Here is a 25494-nt window from a genome sequence, read left to right as displayed (position 1 = left end):
TGTTAATACCCCGTACAGGGGTGCTCAAAAGTTCCCAGGCCGCCAACTTATGTAATCCCATGGCATCGCGGCCTGTGAACTTTTGGACACCCCTGTACGTACTCAATATACCGAGTACATTGGTAGGCAAAATAGCAGTTCACATAAGCATGCTAAAGATAAATTCGAAACGTCCAAATACGAGGCCTTTATTCAAATGCGCGCCGCGCCGCGCCTATACGCGACAATACGTTGTGCAATGTATTCCGCCACGAAAAGATGGTTAGGAACCGAAAGTAACTAGAATGCGCAGTACATCCCAACACGGCCGCCGCAATAAGTACATGCAATAGTCATTGGGGCATTTTCCCCACCGTTACTTTTCTGAATAGACAAACCGCACGAGACCGTTTCATCGGGCGAGGAGGAAAGGGCGCGCCCTTCCTCCTCTCTGGCTTGGGCGATCCGGCGCGGCGCTGCTTGAAAGTATTGCTGTCGCGTGCTGCGGAGCGATTTTGAGATGTTTTAGATCTTACTTTGTGAAATTTACGCCATGTTCGTTGATATAAGGTCGTCAGGGAAGCCTCTAGGTGCATCGGTAACCACTGTAGGCAGAAATATGTCTTGGGGGCGCAAAAATGTGACACGCATAATCAGCCGCGGTGCGTGTATGTGTTGTTTACTATTTTGCTTATATCGATTTTAATTCAACAAAGAAAACCGGCGTCTCTATATTACCAACATTAAATGGTAAATCAGCTCACTGTCTGATCGATTGACGTAGGGAGTAAAACATAAAACATAAGAGCGCATGCTCGTGCACGGCCAGCCTAAGGCAACCACGAAACATCTGAGCGGCAGGCGCTATCAAATATTTGTGATACACTGGCATCGTTCTCACGCATTTCAAGTCTAGTATGCTTGAAATTACCATACATTACATGTATACGCTAGCCTTGCTGCATGAGGCCCATGGCGCTGCTCAACACAGCGACCACTGCGGTTGGTGAGCCAGCACGATACACGTATAAGCTGTGTGCTTCGGCATTGCCTTTTTGGCCTGTATACAGCCATAATATATGAGAGGGTTCGCATAAGAATTATGCGATGTCTATTCTTGAGCGCAAAATTTCCGTAATACGCGTGAGTGCGTCGTAGAGAACTGAACGAACACAACCAAAAAAACAAATTCGGTTATCATCCTCTTTCTCTAAAAAGCAAGAGAAAAGGGGCTAACGGCGCACAATGTTTATAAATATATAACAGTGTCATAATATATGGTACGCGGGAGTGGAAAGTATAAACATACGAAGACAGTGCGCCGTGCGGTGGCGAAGATGACAGCGACTCTGTGCGAATACCAGCAAGAGAGCCATCCTCATCATCATCCTCATCATCATCGACACCAATTTGGGAGCGTCGGCAGTGGCGCTTCGAAAAGCGTGGCGCGAGAGTGTGTGGCCCGTGGCGTGAGCAGTGCGCGAGGTTCGGCGGTCGACGGAAAACAGCTTCCTCGCTGGGCGTCTGGCCCATAGGAGCTATCGCCGCCCGCGCCAATACGCCACATCCGAAGCAACACTGTCGCCCGCTGGGAGGTTACCTCGCCCCGCTCTTCCGCTGGGCACTGGTCCAGGAGAGCTGGCGGTCCTGAACCTTTCGGTCGAACGAAGGTCGAACGTTCGGGTGAGCGGCCACAGGGCTACCCCGCCAGCTGTGGACGTGACCCGGTGACTGCGGCCGGCTATCTGAGCCCCGCGAGGCGGTCCGACCCGGCCGTCCGACCCAGCTCTCCGACCCGGACGTCCTACACGGCTGTCCGACCCGCCGGCCGACACTGCTGTCCGACCCCGCTGGCCAGCATCAGTTCCGCGAGGTCTCAGACAAGGCGACACACACTTCCGCCGGAACTGTAGGCCAATCATAATCCACCGATCCATAGAGATAGTGCATGTCGCCTATGAGGCATTGTCACGTGTGTGCCGTTATCTGTGTCGTGTACGTCAAGTCCGATGTGTGTTTGTGCTTTCGCGTGCTGCTTCTCCCTTTTTCTGGAGTGATCCGGCCACAATAACATCACAAACTGGCGAGCCTGCCAGGATTCACTCGTAAATACAGTGAAAGGGGCAGTTTCGCTTGAGCGCAGACACACATTAGTAGACGGCACCATGGATTTAGAGAAAATCACGGCTATATAGGACTCCAAATAGGATTGTCAGGCGCAGAACTTCGCAGATGGATTGAAGCCGAACAGGCAAAACAAAGGGACGAGAGAGCTGCGGAGCGAAAGGCAACCAAGGAAGCTGACGAGAGGCAGCGTGAGATCCTCCAACTAAAGCTTCAGCTTCAGGAAGGAGCTCGGAATATGCCGGCAGCGGCTTCTGAAATTTTGACTACGCCCAGCACCTCCTCGTCAACCCTCAATCCACAGAAGTTACTTCCTTTGTTCGACGAGAAACGCGATTACTTACACGCGTATTTACAGCGATTTGAGCGCGTAGCAACAGGGCAGGACTGGCCACAAGAAAAATGGGCTCTTGCTGTGAGCATGTGTCTAACTGGTGAAGCATTAACTGTGATCGGTCGGATGACTGCCGCCGATTCATTAGATTACCCGAAGGTAAAGAAAGCTTTGCTGCAGAGGTTTCAATTCACGGCTCAAGGCTACCAAGAGAAGTTTCGGAAGGCACGAGCAGTAGAGGGCGAAACTGGAAGACAGTTAGCAGCAAGAATTTCAGCCTATTTTGACCATTGGATTGAGATGGCTAATGTGCTTAAAACATATGAAGGTCTACGAGATCACATGATCTCTGAACAGTTTCTGCGTTGTTGTGAGCCAAAGCTAGTCATTTTCTTGAAGGATCGAGAGTGCAAATCTCTTGAAGAACTTGCTAGCTTGACGGATCGCTTTCTTGACGCGCAGAACTGGACAAACTTAGGAAAAGGTACCGACAACACAAAGGATTTTGGTAGGAAAAACATTGAAGCTCCCAGGAAACCGCAACTTATGTGCACCCTCTGTCACCGGTTTGGACATTTGGCTCCTGACTGCCGTGCCCCGCCTAAGCGTATGCTGAAGTGTGAGTTGTGCGACAGAACGGCACATACAGCTGAAAATTGCCGAACTCGGTACGGGGACAACAAACCAAGTTCTGCGTGTGCATTCACCGAATATCGACCAGTCCGGACTCGTCCAGTGAAAGAATCAAAGCGTCCACGAAAGAAGACTCGCCGATCAAGTGACAGCGAGGACAAAAACCCTGGGACTACTGTCACTTTCCTCATCGACGGGATGCCAGTGGTTGAAGGCCGGCTGCTGGGAAGAAGTGTTCGTGTATTACGAGACACCGGTTGTAATACCGCAATTGCCAGACGGGAACTCGTTCCAGAAGTGTATATGACGGGAAGAAAGAGGAACGTTGTTCTTCTGGACGGCTCAACAAGCGACCTGCCTGAAGCTGTCGTGCAAGTGAACACGCCGTATTTTACAGGCAAGTTAACAGTGGCATGTGTGGACGAGCCCCTCTACGACCTTGTTCTGGGAAATCTTCCAGGCGTCAGAGGACCATAAGATCCGGATTCTGACTGGAAGCACCCCGCTGCTCCCAACGCTGAGTCGTCGCCGATAGAAATGAAGCTGAATAAGGCGCCTAGGAAGCCTCAGCATGTATCGAGTGTGGCTGAAGCCAGAACTGAAGAACAAGGCAAGATTCGTCCCTTGTGCGTTCCGGCAAACGTTCTACGTGACGTGACAAAAGGACAACTCATTAAGGAACAGCGGAAAGACCCCACGCTGAAACATAGTTTTGCCAAAGTGAGCAAGTTGTTTAACTCGGGAAAGGGTCACAGTTACGAATTCGTTGAAGAAAAAGGATTGTTGTATCGCCTTTACCACCAGGCCACTGGCAGAACCTTTAAGCAGGTGGTCATACCAAAAGCATTTAGACATGGCGTATTAGAAGTGGCTCATGAAAACATCATGGCAGGACATAAAGGTATCAGGAGAACAACCGATCGTGTCCTACAAGAATTTTATTGGCCAGATGTGCACAGAGACGTAAAACGCTTCGTGAAGTCGTGCGACAAGTGCCAAAAGACAACCGCTAGAGGGAAAGTACAGGCCGCTCCACTTCCTCGTCAGTGCGTGCTTGTGTGTGCCAGCAAAAATACGACCAGTTCGTTCGGTCCTGGAAATTTAGAAGGGCCGACACAAGATCCTCCGAAGTCGAGAAAGCGCCGGGGACCAGGACAGCGGAAACAAGCCCACAGAGGAGCGTGCCAGGCACGTCAACAGAGTGTTGCGTTGGAGTCTCCTTTTGCAGGAGTATTCTTTTACTATTAACTATATAAAAGATTGTGACAATGTCGGAGCTGACAACTTGAGTCGCGCGTAATCACATGCTCATTTAGCAAAATGCGATTGGACAATGCGACCACTCAAGTATTTAATCTTTATTTGAAAGCGAACAGACTTGTGCATTAGTACTTTAACTGGGCGCAACGCCCTGTGAACAATGTGTGTCGTGTGCGTACATGAACAAGTGGACAAACGTACACGACAATTTTCCTTTCTCTTTTTTCCATCCCGCGTCCTTGTCTTAGAATAGTTGTGAACAACTTTCTTGAGAAGGGGGGTATTGTCATAATATATGGTACGCGGGAGTGGAAAGTATAAACATACGAAGACAGTGCGCCGTGCGGTGGCGAAGATGACAGCGACTCTGTGCGAATACCCGCAAGAGAGCCATCATCATCATCATCCTCATCATCATCGACACCAATTTGGGAGCGTCGGCAGTGGCGCTTCGAAAAGCGTGGCGCGAGAGTGTGTGGCCCGTGGCGTGAGCAGTGCGCGAGGTTCGGCGGTCGACGGAAAACAGCTTCCTCGCTGGGCGTCTGGCCCATAGGAGCTATCGCCGCCCGCGCCAATACGCCACACCCGAAGCAACACTGTCGCCCGCTGGGAGGTTACCTCGCCCCGCTCTGCCGCAGCTGTCCGACCCGGACGTCCTACACGGCTGTCCGACCCGCCGGCCGACACTGCTGTCCGACCCCGCTGGCCAGCATCAGTTCCGCGAGGTCTCAGACAAGGCGACACACGCTTCCGCCGGAACTGTAGGCCAATCATAATCCACCGATCCATAGAGATAGTGCATGTCGCCTATGAGGCATTGTCACGTGTGTGCCGTTATCTGTGTCGTGTACGTCAATACAAGTCCGATGTGTGTTTGTGCTTTCGCGTGCTGTTTCTCCCTTTTTCTGGAGTGATCCGGCCACAATAACATCACAAACAGCTGATGCCGTATGCTTGGACCATGCGCTATACAGGACAAAGATATCTGTAATCCAGCACCTACTACTGCTTAGGACGCTCGCGCAGTTCGTAAACGGTCGCTTTGCTGGACAAGCTTAATTCAAACTGTAAGGTATGCTGCTATTACTAGCCAAAACTATTTTATTCATGGGTGGAAACCTCATCCATCCAACCAAGTAGACACACAATGTAACCTGTGAACAGTTTGAACGCTTGTCAAACAGCACAGCTCCCATCGTAGCAGAACAGTACCCACGCTGTTACGATCGTCGCGTATGTTTCATGGCTCCTAAACCGCAGCTTAGAAATAGAGGATAATACTGCAATAAGGTCACATTAGTGATTGGAACATTCAGAAATACACAATTGATCTCCGAGGCTGATTGTAGACTCGAATACGCGCGCACACATCGCGCTGCGTGTTCCGTTCACCTCAACGCCAACAGAAATTCCGGCCATGACGCCTTAAACCACTTCAGCACGTCTCACAGAAGCGTTTACCACGTAGAAGACGCACGTCATACTAAACAGACCGCACGACCGCGAAAACAAACGCCAGAGCCTACCACCGAGCGTATACCTGCCATGCAAAAGACCGCTTTCACCCAAGCCAGTATGGCGCTGTTCATAGGCGGCGCCACTGCGTTCACAATATGGCGGCGCCTACGAAAAAACGGTCTATACACCACCGTCCGTCCGTGCGCCGTAGATACACACCTCGCTGCAGAACAAAACGCAATAACGCAAACGCTCGCTGTTTATGTCACATGCCATTGTTTGGAAGCAATATTATTAAAATATTCAGGAGCCCTTACTCTACAGGAGAAACGAGCAAGCAAAGCTTGTCTACAGCGGGCCTAATGTCCTGATTTTCTTTATTTAGGTAGCGCCCGTCCCCGGAACGCCGTTTTCGGTCTGAATCGGCGTGGCGTCTTTTATGTTCTTTCCAGCGTTCGTCAGCCTCTAGAACGGGCCAAGGAAAGGACCGTCAACCGTCACGCGATCATGTAAACGCGGGTTACGAATTCAATTTTCTCGAAACCGGAGTTTTCCTGAACTATGCAATTCTTGATATTGATCTTAAGCGTTGTCCAGCAGATCGTTTTTAGTCCGCCAACACGAACTATTTCAATGGAGCCGCGATACCGTGGTTATCGCAAACAGCGCTGGGCAAGAACGGTTTACCGTCGCAAACCGAGACGCAGCGTTTCGATAGCGTCTGACAAGCTGCGAGTCACAGTGCAGTGCACAGCCGTGAACCGGCCCAAGTTAATGGCAGCTTCGCGTTGTTTAATGATTTTCAAGGAACGCAACCAACAAAGATTATTTCGTTCTCGGCGGGGGTAGCAAGGAAGCACATGGCACAGCCCTCTCGCTACGCGTTTCTTGAGGGGGCATGCTTTTCGCATTGTCCGCGTCTAGCCGCCTCATATAGAGTCGCAAACTGTTTTTTTTTAGCGAACCTCGTCACCCTCACAAGTCAGTTGCTCCAAGCTTCGCTTGAAAACGTGACTCACCTGTCTCACACACGAAAACACCGCCGCAGCCGACGTGAACGAAACCTTCCCGCTGGCCCGCCGCTGATGCACGAATCGTTGATTTCTTTTTGATGGACGAATGGTGATTGGTGTTGATGGCAGTACGAATGAAGAACAAGAAGCACGGAAGGTGTCTTGGATAAATTCTGTTCTTATGCATAAGAAACACGCCAAATTTGGACGTATAATAATTATTTTGTAAAGCGATTGAGCAGAATTCATTACAACATTTTCTTTTTTTGTGTCTGCGTCCTCTGGCGTTTGGTGAGAGCACCAGTTCGTTACGTAGCCGTGACGTAGTTCCTGAGGCCAGATTTCTCGGAGTGTCCGCTCTTAGTGTTTTTCTTTCTCTGTGGTAGCGCCAAGCTACGCTCCGTTTGCGGCGGCTGGTGCGATATGTTCCGCACAAGACGGATTGTCCGAAGCTCACAGACGGTTCATATTTTATTATAAACCCTCTGGGGCGTCCAGAGGTGCGAGCAAAGACACAATGCAAAATACAACAGCTGTACGTTGCTCCGCTGCGAATTTAACCACCGTTATGTGTAAATCTGGTTATTTATTTATTATTTATAAGTATACCCTCAAGACCCAGAGGGCGCTACAGAGGGGGTGGGTACAATGCAAATACAAAACGAAACAATAAAAGGAATTTACAGGAAAAAACAACAGTTTGCAGCTACACCAGTAAGTGCTGAGTAACTGTGGACTTGAACAACGCTTGGTCCTCAGTGGCAGCGATGGAGGGGGGCAGGTGGTTCCACTCTCTACTTGTCTCCGGAGGAAAAGAATGTAAAGAGATATTAGTGCGGCACATCACGGTTATATAACATCCCTTGCACTTAAGACATGTCATCTAAGGGGGCCTTATCAGTTGCCGAGCTAAAAGAACGGGTCGCTTATGTGTGCCATTGGTAACGAACCCAAACCTCTGGAAATCTCAGAATTAGCACTACAGAGTGTAAATAAAGGTGTTTTCAGTAGCACAGCATGTCGCTACATTGCCTGAATGCTAATCCTATGAACATCAACAGTCCTCTTGAGACGGATTCCGTTTTTTCTGCTATTCTTGGCGGCGAACGCATTGCCGTGGTTGTCCACCGAGTGTGGCACCACTGGAGCACGTGTGAAGCGCAAGGCAAAGCAATCACGTTTGATGGAACTAAAAAGCGCTCCAGTCGATTAGTGACTGGTTCAGTCTAAGATGAGGCGCCACATAAGATTCGCCTATGCCGTCTTTCTTTCCGCATTGTTTCAACAGTTCGTGTCCAAAGGAAGAAAGGGGTTCACAGGAGGCTCGAAGTGATTAATTCAGCTGCTTCCCTGACGAAGGCTAGCCTCTTGTCGAAACGCAGTTTGCCTGAAGCGACATTCCCATTTCTGCAACTGATAATGAACAACAGTTGAAACATAGTTCTAAGGCTCGTTAGGACACTATCAAAACTATATCACGGCCATATGCTGCGCCGAAGATTCAATTTTTTTAGATCGGCATTCAGTACTTCAATCTTTAGAATAAGACTGTAATAATTAGCCCAAACCAGCTCTTTCAATATGCTTGGTCACTTGTCAATCACCTCAGTAAAAGATCGACAGTAGCGAGCGACTCAGTGCGCCAAGAGAAAAAAATTATTTAGTAGACAAAGCACGTAGCAACAGGCGATGCTCTAGCCTGAGTAACCTACTACAATTTCCCGCAAACAGCGCTGCAAATCTATGTATAGCAACGAAAAAACACTAAAGGGGACCCATAATGGGGATGCAATAGGTACGAGGTGCTCCGGGGTATGTGGAGAGGTTCCAGGACTTTGGAAACGCTGTTGTTTGCTTGAAATCAGGGGTACAAGCAGTACTCGATGGCAACCAGTGGGGCGCCTCGCACTCACGGGAAGCTGTGCAGGGTGATATGGGCTGGACTAGTTTTGAAGTGAGGGCAGCTCACAGCAAAATTGATTATGAAAAACGACTCAGAATTGTGGAATAAAGTAAATGGGCTGGGAGAGTGTTCAGGTCTTTGTACAGGAAAAACATCGATTCACAGTGGAGGAAAAGAAGTGGGAAGCTTACCAACAAGTATGCGGCCTGTAGCGCGAGCAACACTGCAACAAAGAACGTCAAGCGGAAATTCAGAGGGGCTGAAATAATCTCATGGGTGGCGGCAAAGGAAAAGAAACCTGCCATGAGTAACTACTTAAGAGAAAAAAAAAACGAAATCACGAAAGAAAGAATTTATGATAACTCAAAGGGAGGCTCCTTACTTTTGGAAGCGGGATTGGGATGCCTAAGTAAAACTCTTCCTTGGGCTAGTTGCTTCATGCTTGAATTAAAGGCAAGGTGCAGAAGAACAGGACTCAAGAAGAACACACACAAGAAGAGCAAGGCGCCGGTCCTGTCGTGTGTGTTCTTCTTGAGTAGTGTTGTTCTGCGCCTTGCCTTTACTAATTCAAGCATGGGATGCCTAATTAGAACACGCACCTACAAAGCGAGATATAAGAAGGAAGAAGAAGCATGTGCTTGCTGCGGTAAAGCTAGGAAAACAATGGAGCATGTTTTATTAAAATGTAAAGACAACTGCCCAGTAGTCGATTTAGGCACCACTGGCCTCCTTGAAACCCTTCGGTTCAGCGAGAGCAGGAGAAAAGTAAACATGTCTGCAATAGACATTAGTAAGAGGCGATGTGAAGATTGGTGGAAGTAGGGAAACGACAAGAAACGAAGACGTACAAAAGCAAAGTTCACAATGGAGGGTCAGAAAATTTCGGTGTGGGAGTTCATCGTGGGTTTTTCATCTTTTCTTTCTTTTAACCTAGGTAGGTGATCAGGCAGTATAATAGCAAGAGCTTGGTGGTGCAACCCACCGTCCCGTTCCAGAGGGGACGCTCATAACATCCATGTATCCATAGTATACTAGGTCCCTTGCATGGACCCAACATATATAAGTGACTGCAAAGAACCATTGTGTTGGTGTTGCGCGTTTGGCAGACCTCACCTCCGTTCGGAGCTTGCCACGAGAGCGGGTGCACAGCATAGCGCATCTCCCACAGATCGGCAGGCGCGGGTGTCCCAGCTCCTCCTGCTGCTCTCCATCCCCGGTCACGTGCTGTTCGTGCTGCTCATCTTCGCGATCAGCGACGCCCACGTCCACCTCACCGCAGGGCTGGTGCTCTCCTACCTGGTCGCCTCCGTCGTGCTGGTGCGTACGGTGAATTAATGAATTTCCTATTCAACAATGGAGGAGGGTGAGGAAATGGCCGCGAAGAAAGCTGCCTAAAATACCTTCAGCTCCGTTCACAACATACGACACCGAGGCAGGGCGCAAAAGCATACACATGTAATAAAAAAATAACGGAAGTGACAATCGAGGCGTAAATTAAGGTGCCGTATATCCCCACACATAGGATAAGCGCCGCAGACACATGTACTGAAGGAATGCTTAAACTGGTCAGGTATACTGTGCATAGTTATCAGCGAGATCCGAGCAAGTGGCAGCAAGATAGGGTTACAAGTATGATAAATGCTTTTGACACGTCAATGTCAAAACTTATCAAGATGTCAGCATAAGATATTTAGATATTGCAGTCAAAATATTTGTATAAACATAAAGCAATTACTTAATTAATGATGCCTGCTAAATCCAAAATTCACCAAGAAACTATCGATAGTCTGTCACAGGAAAGACGACGATGAGTGGCTCGCGCACGAAAGAAATCCGGTTGCTATAGAAGAGTTCATAGTTGAGCTATTCTTTCGGCTCTGAACTCACTCACTGCGACAGCAGCATTCTCACGCAGTGAGGACCAGCGTTTTACTTTTGCCTGTTTGCTTTTACTCAGCATGATACCCAGGGACGTTCCACAAGTAAGTTTCGTCATTTATTTTCACACGGAAACCTTATTGCCAAAAAAAGCACACCAGGGCATCATGGACTATACGCCTTGCAGTATTTTTCCACACCGTCGCCACCGACATTGATGCATTTTTCGCATCATGCAATCATTAAATCACTCTGGTGAAACTCGGTGCCCCGCAATGCACATGACCACTTCACCGTACACGATCTGTAGGCGTTCATGGATGACAAATACGCTAGTCCCAAGCACCCATTCATACCAGATAACAGCACCCACTTCCACTGGCGACCACGTGGTCTGCACACATCTGTCGGCCATCGTGATCAGTACTCGACTAACCTCGGACACGCCGGTCTACTGCTACTTTCTCTTCTTCTGCACTCTGCGTACACTTCATTCCTCCTCCGTTGACGCTCCTTCCGTCGTTAAACCAGCAACGGACGTGGATTCTTATGGGGACTGTTCGTTTCACCTGGTGCACCATCTTCTTTTTCAGAAAAATGACGAAACTTACTTTAGGAACGTGCCTCGCACTTCCCGCCTGCCACGTGCGAATGGGCAGAAGTTGGAGTACAAAACACGTAATGAACCAAAAAATTCACCGACTATAACGATACTCCCTAATGCGAATTGCGAGCGCAGCTGTTTCGGCGTTTTGAATCCGCGATATATTATGGCAAAGAATTTGATTGTGAAGGTCAAGGGTTCTCTCAGCTGCGGCGCGGAGCCTCTGCTCAGCAGCGACGGACTCAGCAACCCCACCGATTGCGTCGCTCACAGTCGTGAAAGAAAGTGAGAATGCCTGGCTCGTGCGGAGTGCATTCCCCAGCGGCGGCGGCGGCGGCACCGCAGGCGAACTGGCGCATGCGCAGTGGGAACACGCCAGCGCATTGTTTCTGCGCTGGCCGCATGCCTGGTCGTGCCGGCACTCCGCTTCGCTCATCACCCTTTTCGCCATACCCTCCTCTGCTTTCTGGTTGCGCTGCACCCTCCTCTCCGCTTTCGTATTCACCTCTTTCATCCCCCCCCCCCCCCCTGCGCTCCGCGTTCGTTTTCATCTTTCGCTGTGCTGGTTCGTTCGGTTACGCCGACGCTCGCCGTAGGAACGGGCGCCTAAGGGCTGCGCACTCAAAAAAAAAAAAAAAAATCATGAGCCATTTCATTCTGCGAAGATAGATAACCATCGAAGCCCTTTAGTATACGGCGCATAGGTGACACAAAATTTTGAACACAGATACGGACTCATTCACCGTGATGTTTACATACATTCGCGTGGATGATGGGGCCACCGCCCCGTGAATTCGGAGGAAACGCGCGTGACGCTTCGACGGGACCGCCACCACGTGAGAGCGGAAGGAAAGGAATCGCGAGCGCTTGGAACGCCGACAAAGAGAGGGCAGTGCGAACGTAGAAATGGCCGACACGGGTCAAAGTGTAGTAGGTTTAATTTTGCAGGTGGGACCACCGGAAAATATTACGCAGCCGAATTCTAATATGGGCCGAACATACATTTCATAGATCATCAGTAAGATATCACTGCGTAGTCCAGAGCGTCGGTGGCTGAGCCGACGGAGCATAGCTACGGCTCGTTCTGCGGTTTTAATATGTTCAATGTGACTGCGCCAGGTGAGCTTGCCATCGTAAATGACACCAAGGTACTTAAAGTCCAAAATCAAGAATTTCTGTCTTGGTGTCGCCCTGGCTTGTCGCCTTTTCTTTCTTTTTTTCTGTTTTTTTTTTCTCTGTGCCTTTCTTTCTTTTCTTTTCTCCCCGCGCTAACACTCTTCGGCTCTTCTCCACCCTTCTTGGGAATGAAGCTCACAGACGTCGGACGACAGCGCTCGTTTTCTCTGAAGTCTCTCCCTTTAAAACCAGCCGCGAGCGACAACACCCGCACGTGACGTCACTGCACTAACCGTTTAAAACTAACATGCCGAGGATGACGAGGCCGTCTTTGACGAAGATAGGTCCTCCTATCGAAACGTTGGCCAGCCTTTCAGAAGCACGTTATCCCTGTATACAAACTTTATACCACAAGGTACTTGACTTCGTCAACTTGAGGAGTGATTTCCTGTCGATATTCTAAAGATATATGCACCTGTGCAGTTAATGGGAATACTAATACCGCACTTTTGCTAATATATAACGACATACATAACCCCTCTAGCCATGTCTCCAGCATTCCTAAGTAATTCGGCAACGACTGTTGCAGTGAATGTATATTATTTGCGGACGTAAAAATGTGATATCGTCCGCGTAAACATAAACATGTACTTCCGGACACAAATGAATTGTGCTTAGCAAAATGTTAAATAATACAGGGGAAAGAACGGAACCCTGTGGTACATCTCTTGTCTGCTTGTGTTTGGACTTCGAAATACCGTGTTGGTAACAATAAAACTCTCTACCTCTTATAAATTCATAGATCCAAGCGGTTATATATTTTGGTAAATTCGTAGACTGAAGTTTATCGAATAGAATACAATGTTCTACAGAGTCGTATGCTTTTGATACATCTAGCGTCACCAAAGCTGCGTACTCTCGTTTGCGGCGAGCAAGTTTAACGCGGCTCTCTAAATCTACATGGGCGCACCATATGGAGTCGCCGGGACGAAATCCAATCTGGCAAGAACTGAGAAGGGTATCATCCTGCATAAAATTTGTTATACGGCGTGAAAAACTCTTTCTGTTAATTTGACAACATTGGAAGTAAGAGAAATTGGTCTTATGTTGTATAAGTCAAGTCCAGCTGATTTTTTCTTTAGTACTGGAATAATTTTAGCTACTCTCTACTCTCTTAGAACCCATGCAATCTTGAGAGAGAAATTTATTATGTTTAGGAGGTCCTGAGGCGCATAATCAAATAAAACTTGTATCATTCCTGTTGTAATTCCATCTGGACCGGGGGCTAACGCTGGCAACGAACTAATAACGCTTTCAATCTTTGTCGCTGTTACTGTTTCAAAGTCGTCTGCCAAGATAGGTTTCTTTAGGCCTAAGGGCATTTTATGTTTCAAACGTCGCGCAAGTCTTTGAGCAATTTCCTCAAGTGATTCCGATACTTCTTTTGTTGATAGAACGACAGAATCGACATTCACGGGCGCCGGTATAACTTTACGAGATCGAAGAAATTTAAACAGGGCCTTTTTATTGCAAGACTTTGAAAGGTATGTGTAGTGCTTGGCATCATAATACTCCTTAGCTTTTGAGACTGTTCGTTTAAGTGTAGTCGCTATATATGTATAATCAGCCCAATTAACAGGACTTTGGTTGAATAAAAGTTTCTTCCATGCCGCTTTTCTACGTCTAAAATCTCGCTCGCAGTCAGAATTCCACCAGGGACAATATGATCCACCCTTAGTAGATTGCACAACAAACTGAGCTTTTTTTGATGACGTTTTTAGAATGGAACATAGGCTCATTGCTTTAATATCCCTCTCCATGCCCTCCTGAGCGTGTAAAGCTGATTTTAATGCATTTTTAAATTTTTCGTGATTAACAAAAGTGCGCACATTACTATCTAAACTAGTTAACGGGGTAAGCAGTTCAAAAATTATAGGGAGGTGATCACTGTTAGTTCCGGAGTCTACAGTCTTCCAGGAGGTGACAGACATGCTCGAGGTAGCAAACGTAATATCTAGGGCAGATTGCGACTGACCCCGAACGAAAGTATGTGCCCTCGAATTTAAGCAAGAGAACTGATTCGTTAAGACCCAATCCCACAAGCGTTTGCCACAAGTGTCCGTTCGGAAACTCCACGATACATGATGAGAATTAAAATCTCCCACCAGTATGATGTTCTTCTCACTGCGTGCAATTGAGGTATCCAGATTGCGGGTATCTTGCACTCCAGCGGGGAAGTACGTGTTAATTATAGAAAAAGGTGTGCAACCAGGGATTATCATATCCAGGGCTAAGATTTCACAGTCTGGGGACATTATCTGGTATGTTATAGTAGCTCTATGACATATTTTTGATGAGACAAACAAAACTAAACCACCGCCTCGGGATAGGAGATCCAATCGAAAACATCGGAAATTTTTTACATGAAGTCTGACCATCAACAAGCCAAGTTTCCTGTGAAATAATAATATCTGGAGAATATTTATAAATACGATATAATAAGCCTGTTGCAGCGGAAAGTATGGAACGACAGTTCCACTGAATTACTGTTTCACCAGGGACAATATGATCCACCCTTAGTAGATTGCACAACAAACTGAGCTTTTTTTGATGACGGTTTTAGAATGGAACATAGGCTCATTGCTTTAATATCCCTCTCCATGCCCTCCTGAGCGTGTAAAGCTGATTTTAATGCATTTTTAAATTTTTCGTAATTAACAAAAATGCGCACATTACTATCTAAACTAGTTAACGGGGTAAGCAGTTCAAAAATTATAGGGAGGTGATCACTGTTAGTTCCGGAGTCTACAGTCTATGGTGAATGGTCTAATGGAGTCTAAGTTCCTATGGTGAATAAATCCGGGCAGTACAAACTGCTTGGTCTAAAACGCTCTCATTTAAGAAGTCTTTCTTAGTAGGAATCTCTCTAACGTACTTTTTTTGCCTTGGAGTTGATGGGAGAGCTAGGTTTTTTCTCTGTCGGAGACCTTGTTCGTTTTAGAGATCGGGGGTCCATATCTACATTTTGATTTTCCATCCCATCTGTGTCGGAAAGACAGATTTGGTCGATTTTCTCAGAAGATGATGGCTTTGATGACTCCTTATTTGTGAATGCCTGCGCGGTCGATAATTTATTTGGTGGACTCCGCGGTAGATCCGACACCGGATCCTCCATATTGGCTTTATTAGTTAGTTGAAGCAACAGAGCTAGTTGTGAGGACAGCACCTGAACAAGGGAGTCGGTGAGATTTGTCATGATGCGCTCCATTGCTTTCTCCATCGCCTTTTCTACGGAAGCTGCCACAGCCTCAGAGATTGAGTTTTCCATACACATCGTTTGACAGGCCGTTATACCAGCATACCCCTGAGTCCTGCTCTGAATTTCTCCAATGGCCTCACGACGAGAGCATCGACGTCTATCAATTATTTCAAGGATTTGAGCTTCTTTCAACCTTGCAGGGCAATTAGGCTCATCTCCGGGGTGGGGACCACTGCAAAGCCAGCAGGACTCATTTCGGGAAGAACTGTCATTTGAGTGATGGCCTTCTCCACAAATTTGGCATCGTGTGTTGGATCTGCAGCCTTTTATGGAGTGCCCGAACCGCCAGCACTTTAGACACTGAAGGACACGAAGTGATACAGGCTCAACTCGGTATATCAGTGGCCATGCCTTGATTTCCGATGGGCGGTTCATTCCAGCTAAAGTAGCAATGACTGTTTCAGTGGGCATGCGCTTATTATCAACGACACGGCTGCAACGATACACAAAAATCACGCCTGCCGCTGAAAACATTTCCCAAATTTCTGCCGGACATAGACTTATGTCGACACCGCGGACTAGGCCTTTGGTACATGCAAGGTGATGACGAATGAAACTGCTCACCGGATATGTCGCGAAAACATCGCACTTCAGTAAATCTTGAACACAAGCCTGGTCTGACGAGCAGCAAATAATCCCCCCTCGGCCGAACTGTTGAACCTCGGTGATTTCTTGAAAATTGGCCGAGGCCATCCGGAGTTCGGTGTGAATTGCTTTGGGATTCTTCATGCGAATCACTCCGCCATCACTCGGAACCAAAGCCACAGGTACGCTGCTCGACCGACTGCGTAAGAAAAGCTCCACCGGCAAATCACACTTAGGAACAGAAGCCGACCAGGAGGAAGCCTCCTGGCCTGGTGATGACAGTGACATTGCAAAGAAACAGGAAATTACTCTGGAAGGTTAGCAGATATTGAAACAATAGGTCAAAAACAAATACGTAAAAGACATATAGATTAAAAGAAAACCGCCAGCTACTTGACCAGAACCAGTGTTCGGGATCTCAGGAACAGGGCCACGTCAGCGCGCTGCCAGCGTTCGCTTCTTCTGTGTTGCTGGCGCGTTCATACGATTCCAGCCAATCTTCAACGTCTTTCTCATCGGTGCCGCTGAAGATATCAGGATCCCGCCTACGCTGGGCACCGGCACATACAATGGCTGGAGTAACCGGTTGGGATGTCGGGCTGGGGTCGTCTGGCATGACGGATGGCAGAGTTCGGGTGCGTAATTCCAGGTTGGTGGAAAACCGCAGCACCTCCACCAGAATCTAATATGAATACGGTCCAAGAGAGCAGCAGGCAGCGTGTCTTAACCAGAGCGGCTCAGGCAATCTCGAGCTCGCGCCTCCCGGACGACTGGCGATGTGGCTGCAGCGCCGAGCATTCCTCTTCACTACAATTTATTTATCTTGAATGCCCTAAATGCCCCAAAAGGCATTACTTAGGCGGGGATACAATTCACACATGATATGTCAACACAATAAAGACAACTGAAGACACCAATCAAGCACAGATTTCGGTAAAATATACAGTTTGTAAAGAAAAGAAGAAAGAAAGCGAAAAGAAATTAGGGTGACAGTACATGGTATAATTCACATTTGATATATATGACGCGCTTCAACAAGGCACACGCGGCAGGTGGGCGTTGGAAAAATACACACTTAAAAAATTTATGTAAATATAAAACAGGTGAGGCAAGAAGTGGCAGCTGAATATTTTATACATTTAAAAATATGCACAGGGCAGATCCCAAGGCAGATGAGTCAGTGATGGTTACAATATCTTGGGGTAGGGCGTTCCATTCATTCACTGATAACACCAAAGGAGAATTTTGGAATTTTTTCGGTCCTATCAAATATGGGAGACACATTGCATACATGGTCATTGCGGTTGGACAGATAATGGGCGGGCAAGATGGGAGCAGATGAAAAAGATGAAGTGCAATAGTAAAGGGAGTGAAAAAAAGACGGAAATATTTCCGTCGTGTGCCAAGATCCGGAAGACTAAGGGTCTGCTTAACACACTTTGTTATGGGGAGTAGGAGCGTAAAATAAAGCGGTCAGCCTTATTTTGAATGGATTCAATGCGATCAGAAAGGTTAGCTGTGTGAGGGTTCCAAATAATGGAGGCGTAATCGAGGGTTGTTCTGATAGGGGAAATGTATGCACGAAGCCTTGTGTCACTGTTTGCAAGCTACAGACGGCGCTTTAAAAAGCCAAGTTTCTTTAGTGCCTTGTTAGTAATATGTTCAACATGCATGACCCAGCTTAAATCAGATGTAAGAGTAACGCCCAGGTATTTAAAAGAAGAGGCTCGTTTGAGTATGCATTTGCGTAGAGTGTGTACGCTGGACGAAAGCTTAACTTGGAAGAAAATGTCATGACCTTAGTTTTATCTGCATTAATTTCCATCTTCCATACGCGACACCACTCAGCTAATGTCATTAAATCTTTTTGTAATATGGCAACATCGTCAGAGGTGGTTATCTGTCTATAAAATACACGATCATGGACAAAAAGCCGTATTGTTGAAGTTATATTCAAAGCTATATCATTAATATATATTAGGAATAATAACGGGCCTAACACTGACCCTTGAGGCACCCCTGACCTAACGCGGCAGACAGTAGATGGGTTGTTATTAATGGTTACTGACTGAGAGCGACCAGATAAGAACTCGTTAATCCATTGGGTAAGTTTTTCATCTGCAGCAGATCGTCGTCTCTTTGTCGTCTCTTGTACTGCAGTAATATACACAAAGGTAGCATATGGTAGAGTGCTGTCCCATGTCCGATGCTCGATGTCCACGTACATTGACATCATGTCAGCGAGCGTTCTATTGAGCCGTTCAGTCAGGCCGTTTGCTTGCGTATGGTAAGCTGTGGTTTTTATATGAGCAGTATGTGTTAGTTTCATAATAGACTGCATCAAACGGTTCATAAAAGCTGTTCCTTTGTCTCTTCTTAGTACCTTAAGTGCGCCATGTAGTCACACTATGTGTGTGACAAAAAACTGAGCCACTTCGATGGCGGTTCCTTTTGTAAGAGAAGATGTCTCAGCATACCGAGTCAGATAATCGGTTGCTACCACAATCCACCGCTTTCCTGAGGTTGAAACGGGAAATGGTCCAAGAAAATCCACTCCTATGCGTTTAAATTGTGCTGCTCGTGGCTTTATCGGTTGCAGAAAACCTGCTGGTTTGAGTGGCGGCGTTTTGCATCTTTGACAATCTCGGCAAGATTTGACCTGATGATGCACTGAATTCATCAACTTCGGCCAGTAATATTTCTGGCGTATTCTCGCCAGAGTCCTACTAACGCCTAAGTGGCCAGCTGCAGGATCATCATGGCAAGCTTCTAAGATCTCAGCTCGCAGCGATGATGGTAAGAGAAGTAGAAACGTCTCACCACTCTGCTTGATGTTTCGTTTGTAGAGGACGTTGGTCCGGAGGACATACAAACACAATGCGCGGACGAAACCTGGAGGCACTTTCACTTGTCGACCCTCCAGGTACTCGATGAGCAGGAGTAATTCCGGATCAGTACGCTGATGATGAGCCATTTTGTCGTATTCACAGCCCCAAAATATGGGAAATCTTGCTCGTATTCAGGTGAAGTAGCTTCGATTGGTGCGCATGATATGCAATCAGCATCACTGTGCTTGAGACCGGACTTGTAAACGACCATGATGTCACACTCCTGTAGACGAAAACTTCATCTAGCGAGTCTTCCAGAACGGTCCTGAGGGCTCGCCAGCCAGCACAATGAATGATTGTCGCTGATGGCTCGAAACGGTCCGGAACTATGATGTCCGGAACTTACTTATGGCCCATATAACCGCCAGGCATTCCTTTTTTGTAGCTGAGTAATTTCTCTCCGCTTTTGATAAGGCGCGGCTTGCGTACGCAATAACATTTTTCTTCTCCATTCTGCCACTGAATAAGTATGGCACCGAGACCAACGTTACTCGCGTCGGTGTGGATGTCCGTTTCAGCATTTTCATGAAAATGGGCAAGTATAGGAGGACTCTGCAAACGCCATCGTAGCTCAGAGAAGGCGTCTTCTTGTTCTTTCTCCCACACAAAAGGTCAATCTTCTTTTGTCAGTCGCGTGAGTGGTTCGGCAATTTTAGAAAAAAATTTCTACGAAACGCCTGCAGTAGGCACACAGTCCGGGAAACGTCTAATAGCTTTTTTGTCTCATGGCTTCGGGAACATTTCTACTACAGTGGTCTTCTCAGGATCGGGGCGGACGCCTTCAGCACTGATAATGTGTCCGAGAAAGCGGAGCTCGCGAAAGCCGAAGTGGCATTTTTCGGGTTTTATGGTCAATCCCGCCGTAAGAATAGCATCCAGAACTACTCTCAGTCGCTGCAAGTGCTGCTCGAATGTAGTGGAGATGACCGCCACATCGTTAAGGTAGACGAGGCACGACTGCCATTTCAGTCCGGAGAGAACAGTGTCCCTCATCCGCTGGAAGATGGCAGGCACAGAACACACACCAAATTGAAGCACCTTAAACTCGTATAGACCATCCGGTGTCACAAATGCCGTTTTTTCGCGATCTCACTCGTCCACTTCTATCTGCCAGTATCCGCTTTTGAGATTCAAAGAAGAGAAGAAGTAAGGATTGCGTAGTTTTTCCAAAGTTTCATCGATGCGTGGGAGTGGATAAACATCTCGCTTCGTGACGAGGTTTAGTTTCCTGCAATCAACACGAAATCTAAGGGTGTTATCCTTCTTTGTGACCAGAATGCCCAGGGGCTATTGTATGGCTGTATTACATCGTTCTTGTGCATTTCCCGCACTTGACTTCTTCTCACTTCTATTTCTTTTGGAGCCACTCGGTATGGGTGTTGGCGCACTGGTCTTGCAGGTTCTTCGACCACAATGCGGTGTTTTGCGACGGGAGTACGACAGACTTTCGATGAATTAGAAAAGCATTCAGCAAACTCTGTGACCAAGCTCACAATCTTATCCTTTTGTAGTGATGACAGCTCTCGGTCAACGTCGACGGAGGTAAAGACACTGTCTACAGTGAGAGAAGCTGGTGATGCTGCATCGAGGGTTGACACATCCGCAAGTTGTGCGTAGTCATGAAGAGACGCTATGGTTGTTCCCTTCGCCAAGTGTTGTGCCTCATTGCCAAAGTTAGTCGAGAGGACATCCGCACATCCCTTATGCAGGTGAACTAGGCCTCTTGCCACGCATATTTGCTTTTCCAGTAGCAGCCCGATATTTCTGTCTGCAAGTCCCTCATAGTCACGAAATACGTCGCTCCTTACAACGAAAGTCACACTGCAACATGCCGGCACCGTCACGTGTTCATCCACAATATGGAGAGAGGAAATATGTGGCTGTTCTGTATCAGAAATGGTAACAGTATTTTCTGTAGAAAACAACACTCGTGATTCTTGCAAGTCGATAATTGCGCCATTGGTTTGCAAAAAGTCCACGCCCAGTATCAGCTCACGGGAACACTCAGGGAGAACAATCAAGCTGCTGACGTATATAAAGCCTCTAATTCCGATTCACACTGTACACATTCCTATGGGGTCGACTAAGCGTCCCCCCGCGGTACGTATTGGAGATCCGGTCCAATGGGTCAATACCTTTTTCAATTTTCTGTTGAGTACACAGCTAATTGAATAGTCCGCACCAGCGTCTATCAACGCCGTCACTTCGAAGTCGTCGATGATGACGCGCAACTCAGAAGTAATGGCATCATCACTGCACTTGTTCGTCGTTTCGTCACTGCCGTCGTCTGATCGTATTGGCTATGGAGGGCCTTCGGTGTTCCGGCCGTCGGCAGCCTTCCCTCCACAGGTCACTGGCTCTAGTTTTCCCGTCGCAGACTTTGTGAGCGACGCCTCGGTGAAATGGAAGAGGGACGCGGACTGGGCGACCATAACGCACAGGCGCTGCCGATCGAGGTTGATGTTGCTGGGGGTTCCGAATAATTTGGCGCGTATACAAAAATGTTTCAATTTCATCAGGGCGCTCACCGTTTTGAGGGCAAGGCGCATTCACAGAGCAGCCACGCAGTCCTACTCGGCGATGCTGGCATTTCCGGTATAGGTGCCTAGCCTCTCCACAGTGGTTGCAGAGGGGACGCCGGTCTGTAGTGCGCCATACATCGCTTTTGCGTGGTGTTCCTTCTGCCATGGGCGGTACATTGCGAGGAAGTACCTGGGGTATTGTGGCCGTTCGTCCAAAGTCGGTGCGTCCTAGGTCCTGACGTAAAACTTGGTTGTACGATATCCGCGGCTGGCGCTCTGCGCGGGGCCGTTCCTGGGGCTCTGGCTCACAAATTACCTGCCGGACTTCTTCGCGTGTCACATCGGCAAGTGAGGACACCGTAGGAAGGCTTTGAGCCAGCTGCAGTTTCTGCAGCTTTTCCCTTACGACGGACCTCACCATTTCGTGTAGGATGTCCATCTTCTTGGGGAGGTCTCCTGACCCAACGTCAAATGATGCGACGCTTACATCTCTGTTGTACTGCCTCGCACGCTGCTGCAGCGTCTTCTCCATCATCGTCGCCTCTGATCGAAATTCGGCTACAGTGCAGGGCGGATTACGAACCATACCGGCAGAGAGCTCCTGTTTCACACCGCGCATTAGGTGCCAAAATTTCTTCTCCTCAGCCATGTTTGGGTCGGCTCGGCGGAAGAGGTGGGTCATGTCTTCAATGTACATGGTCACACTTTCGTGGTTCCGCTGGTTCCTCGCCTGAAGAGCGGCTTCTGCCCTCTCTCTGCGGTCCGTGCTCCGGTACGTAGCAAGCAGCTCTCGTCGGAAGTCGTTCCACGATGATAACGACGCTTCGTGGTTTTGAAACCACGTGCGCGCAGATTTCTTCAGCGTGGAGTACACATACCGGAGTTTCTTTGTTTCGTTTAAACCGTTACATCTGGCGACGCGCTCAAAGTTTTCGAGCTAGTCCTCGGCATCCTCAAATGCTTCTCCGTGAAAGGATTCTAGCGTCCGGGGTGAGTCAACGACAACGTGAGGAGGGGTTACTTGAGTAGCCATCGCACTGGTACCTAGGCTGATTGCCGCTCCTGCCCTTGGCGAATCGGCGAGAGGATCAAACTCGGGGCCTCACCTCGTTTGCGGCGGCTCGTGCTTTGGTGGACAGGCGTTAATTGCGTTGGCTCCAAGCTTCGGGGATCCGGTCTACCTTCCCTGGCGTGTGTGGGGCTTGGAATCATACCCCGCACCTCCACCAGACATGTAACCAACACTTACGACAGCCGTTTCCATGAAAACTAATTTATTCTGGGCGAACCTGTGCTCGTCAACAAAAACCAACTGTGCACTCAACAAAAAAACGTCCCTCAAGCCGCGCTTCTTCAAACGTCCTTCTCCTCTTTGTCGCCTCCTGTCACGGGCCAGTCCAATTCTCGCGCACGAGCCGCCGGTCTGTCAGCACCGGCCCAGCGTTGCCTTGCGGTGCTTTGCTTGACGCTTGCGGTGTGGTGGCTCTTTGAAACGCAGTTGGGATGTGCCGGTCATATCTTTGTTCTCGCAATGCTGGCGGAAATATTACACTTCATCATTTCGTGCAAGTTGTCGCTTTCAAATTCCTAACTTGTGCTTAAGTTTAGGGCTACAGTTAAGTAGTATAAAGAAAATAACTTCAGGCAGCATCAATCGTTAATTTTGTTCCTGTGTTGTGAAGTGGATCAATTAAAGCTGGCCGATTTCTCAGTCAGCTAAAACTCAAAACAACTAAAGGTTGAACGTTTCTGTTATTATTTACACATTTCATACTGCAAGAAGACTGACGTACACGCATTGCGAAAGTGTCAATCTACAGAAGCAATTTTCATTCACAACTGAAATTTGTACATGATGAGCGAACATAGTTTCCAGAAGATCCAAACCAAAGCGAAAATTAACCATCGCGGGATGGTCACATGGAACTTGACTATCACGTATGTTAAGACGGCGACACATTTTGTGGCTTCCTGAAGGAAGGTGGAGTACAATACCTGTATTTCACTGACAGTATGAGAAGTAAGGACCTACAGAATTTTAAACTGGCTACATGCATCTGCATGAACAACAAGTGGCCTATAATTGCTCTCAATATTTAAAGTACATGCCGAAATATACAGAAAAGCACGGCGAGTATTAGGACACTATTTGGCACAGCAGCAACGCGAGCAACTAACCATTCATAACAAATCTTGATAGCACTCTTCATCACAAGGGGGATTACCAGTTCGTACTTAATTAGCATTAAATACTCTATACTTGTATTGCTGGTGTTATTAACGAGATTTTGCCGACACAACAAATAACATAGCGCCTCGTCTATATTAAAGGTGCTCAAAAACTTTCACACAATGAAGCTGAGCCTAAAGCAATGTAACTGAGCATATGGTACAATGTAGGCTCAAAAATTTCGATAAAATAGAGAGTTTAAACCTTCTTCAGCACGTCATCTTAGTAGTGGTGAATAAAAACGCAACAATAAATTACGTGCGTGCATACTTTTGCCGTCATTGCTCTTAAAATTTCATAGAACATCACGGCTGTGTCTTTTTTTAGCCTTGGATGTATGTGTAGACAAAAAGTGCATGAAATGCATAACCCAACAAACACACAACTCGAGCCCTGCAGTACAAGTATTTCACCGACAGCAGGTGGCCTGCCTTTCATAACGAATGGGCCGAGAGACACTGCTCCTATGTTAGTCCACTCAGGCTCGCATAGAAGAGAAGTACTTGTGCTTACCTCCTGTCATTAGGAAACCTGAAAAACTTTGTTGAACTGAAATTTCCGGTGTTAAAGCACCACAGAGCCGCGCAACAAATGTGATGCCTCGATTTAGCTATCGTCGTCTAATGCTTGGTCGACCTGCTTTCCTGTGTCTTCCGTCCATTGCACGCCCGATCAGGCTTCTCTATCGAATCTTTTCCATCTTCATACTTGGGACGATGACCGAAGCAAATGACCAAGCGCGATCCGACTTTTGATATCGCTGAGCGAGTGGCAAGGGTGAACGGAGGCAAGCTCCACGGACGCGCGAAGACAATCACTTCCCGCGCTTCACCCGATTCACCAAAAGAGAAATAAAAAAATAAGTTAAGATGTCCGGCAACCGTTTGGAGCGCGCATGTTCTTTGAAACCAAAACTAGCACTCGCCTTTCGGGGGCTGGTATAGCGCTTAGACACTTGGACGCTCAGCGCAGGAATGGGCGCTGAAAGCTGCGCTCTAAAATAGGCACTTGATTGATTGCGTTAGAAGCGATATTAATGAGTTGAAGAAAATAGACCAGGTGATATTAGTGGGAGATATGAACGCGCACATGGATGATTTAGAAGGATATACTGATTACAACGGTTCTCTGGGGCTGGATCTGTGAGATGAACGGAACCTTATAGTAGCTAACAGAGGGAATCAGTGTCGTGGACAGATAACGTGACAGTGCGGAAATAGGCAGTCATGTATCGATTACGCCTTAGTCTCAGGAATGGTCTACGAACGACTAGACCAAATTATGGGAAAGCACGGGGAATGCAGGAGATGGAAGTTCAAGACGATGAGCAAAACGGGAACAAGGTGAATGCAGGAGCCAGCGTTTCGACAAGTGGACATGTTTTCTTCAAGGCGACGTACACTTGCGACGACGTAAGCGTACGTCGCCTTGAAGAAGATAAGTCCACTTGTCGAAACGTGGGCTCCTGCATTCACTTTGTTCACGTTTTGCTCATAGACCAAATTATGTTAGATCAACACTGAGAAGATAGCCTGGGTAGCGATCATAAACGTTCAGCCTTAAAATTTGCGAGAGATACTAAAGCAAAACACTTCACATTATTACCTTAAAACCCCATTGGAGGCGTATTATATAAGGGGTGGTTAAT

At 47.6% G+C, this 25494-nt stretch overlaps 1 protein-coding gene across 9 annotated transcripts in view; it reads left to right on the top strand.

Annotated features, from left to right (window-relative positions):
- The window catches only part of LOC142584667 (solute carrier family 41 member 1-like), a 590717-nt gene that overhangs the window by 553072 nt on the left and 12151 nt on the right, over positions 1–25494 (top strand). For 8 of the 9 annotated variants that reach the window (XM_075694835.1, XM_075694832.1, XM_075694836.1 and 5 more), the window contains one exon: positions 9873–10021. The exons of the other annotated variant lie outside the window; for it this stretch is intronic. In XM_075694835.1, the coding sequence (XP_075550950.1) occupies positions 9873–10021 (149 nt within the window). The remainder of the gene's footprint in view (positions 1–9872; positions 10022–25494) is intronic. 9 annotated transcript variants of the gene reach the window in all.

Source organism: Dermacentor variabilis, chromosome 6, assembly GCF_050947875.1.
Source record: "Dermacentor variabilis isolate Ectoservices chromosome 6, ASM5094787v1, whole genome shotgun sequence".
Lineage (NCBI taxonomy): Eukaryota > Metazoa > Arthropoda > Arachnida > Ixodida > Ixodidae > Dermacentor > Dermacentor variabilis.
Note: the sequence above shows the minus strand (reverse complement) of the source record. Positions and strands in the feature narration are given on the sequence as shown.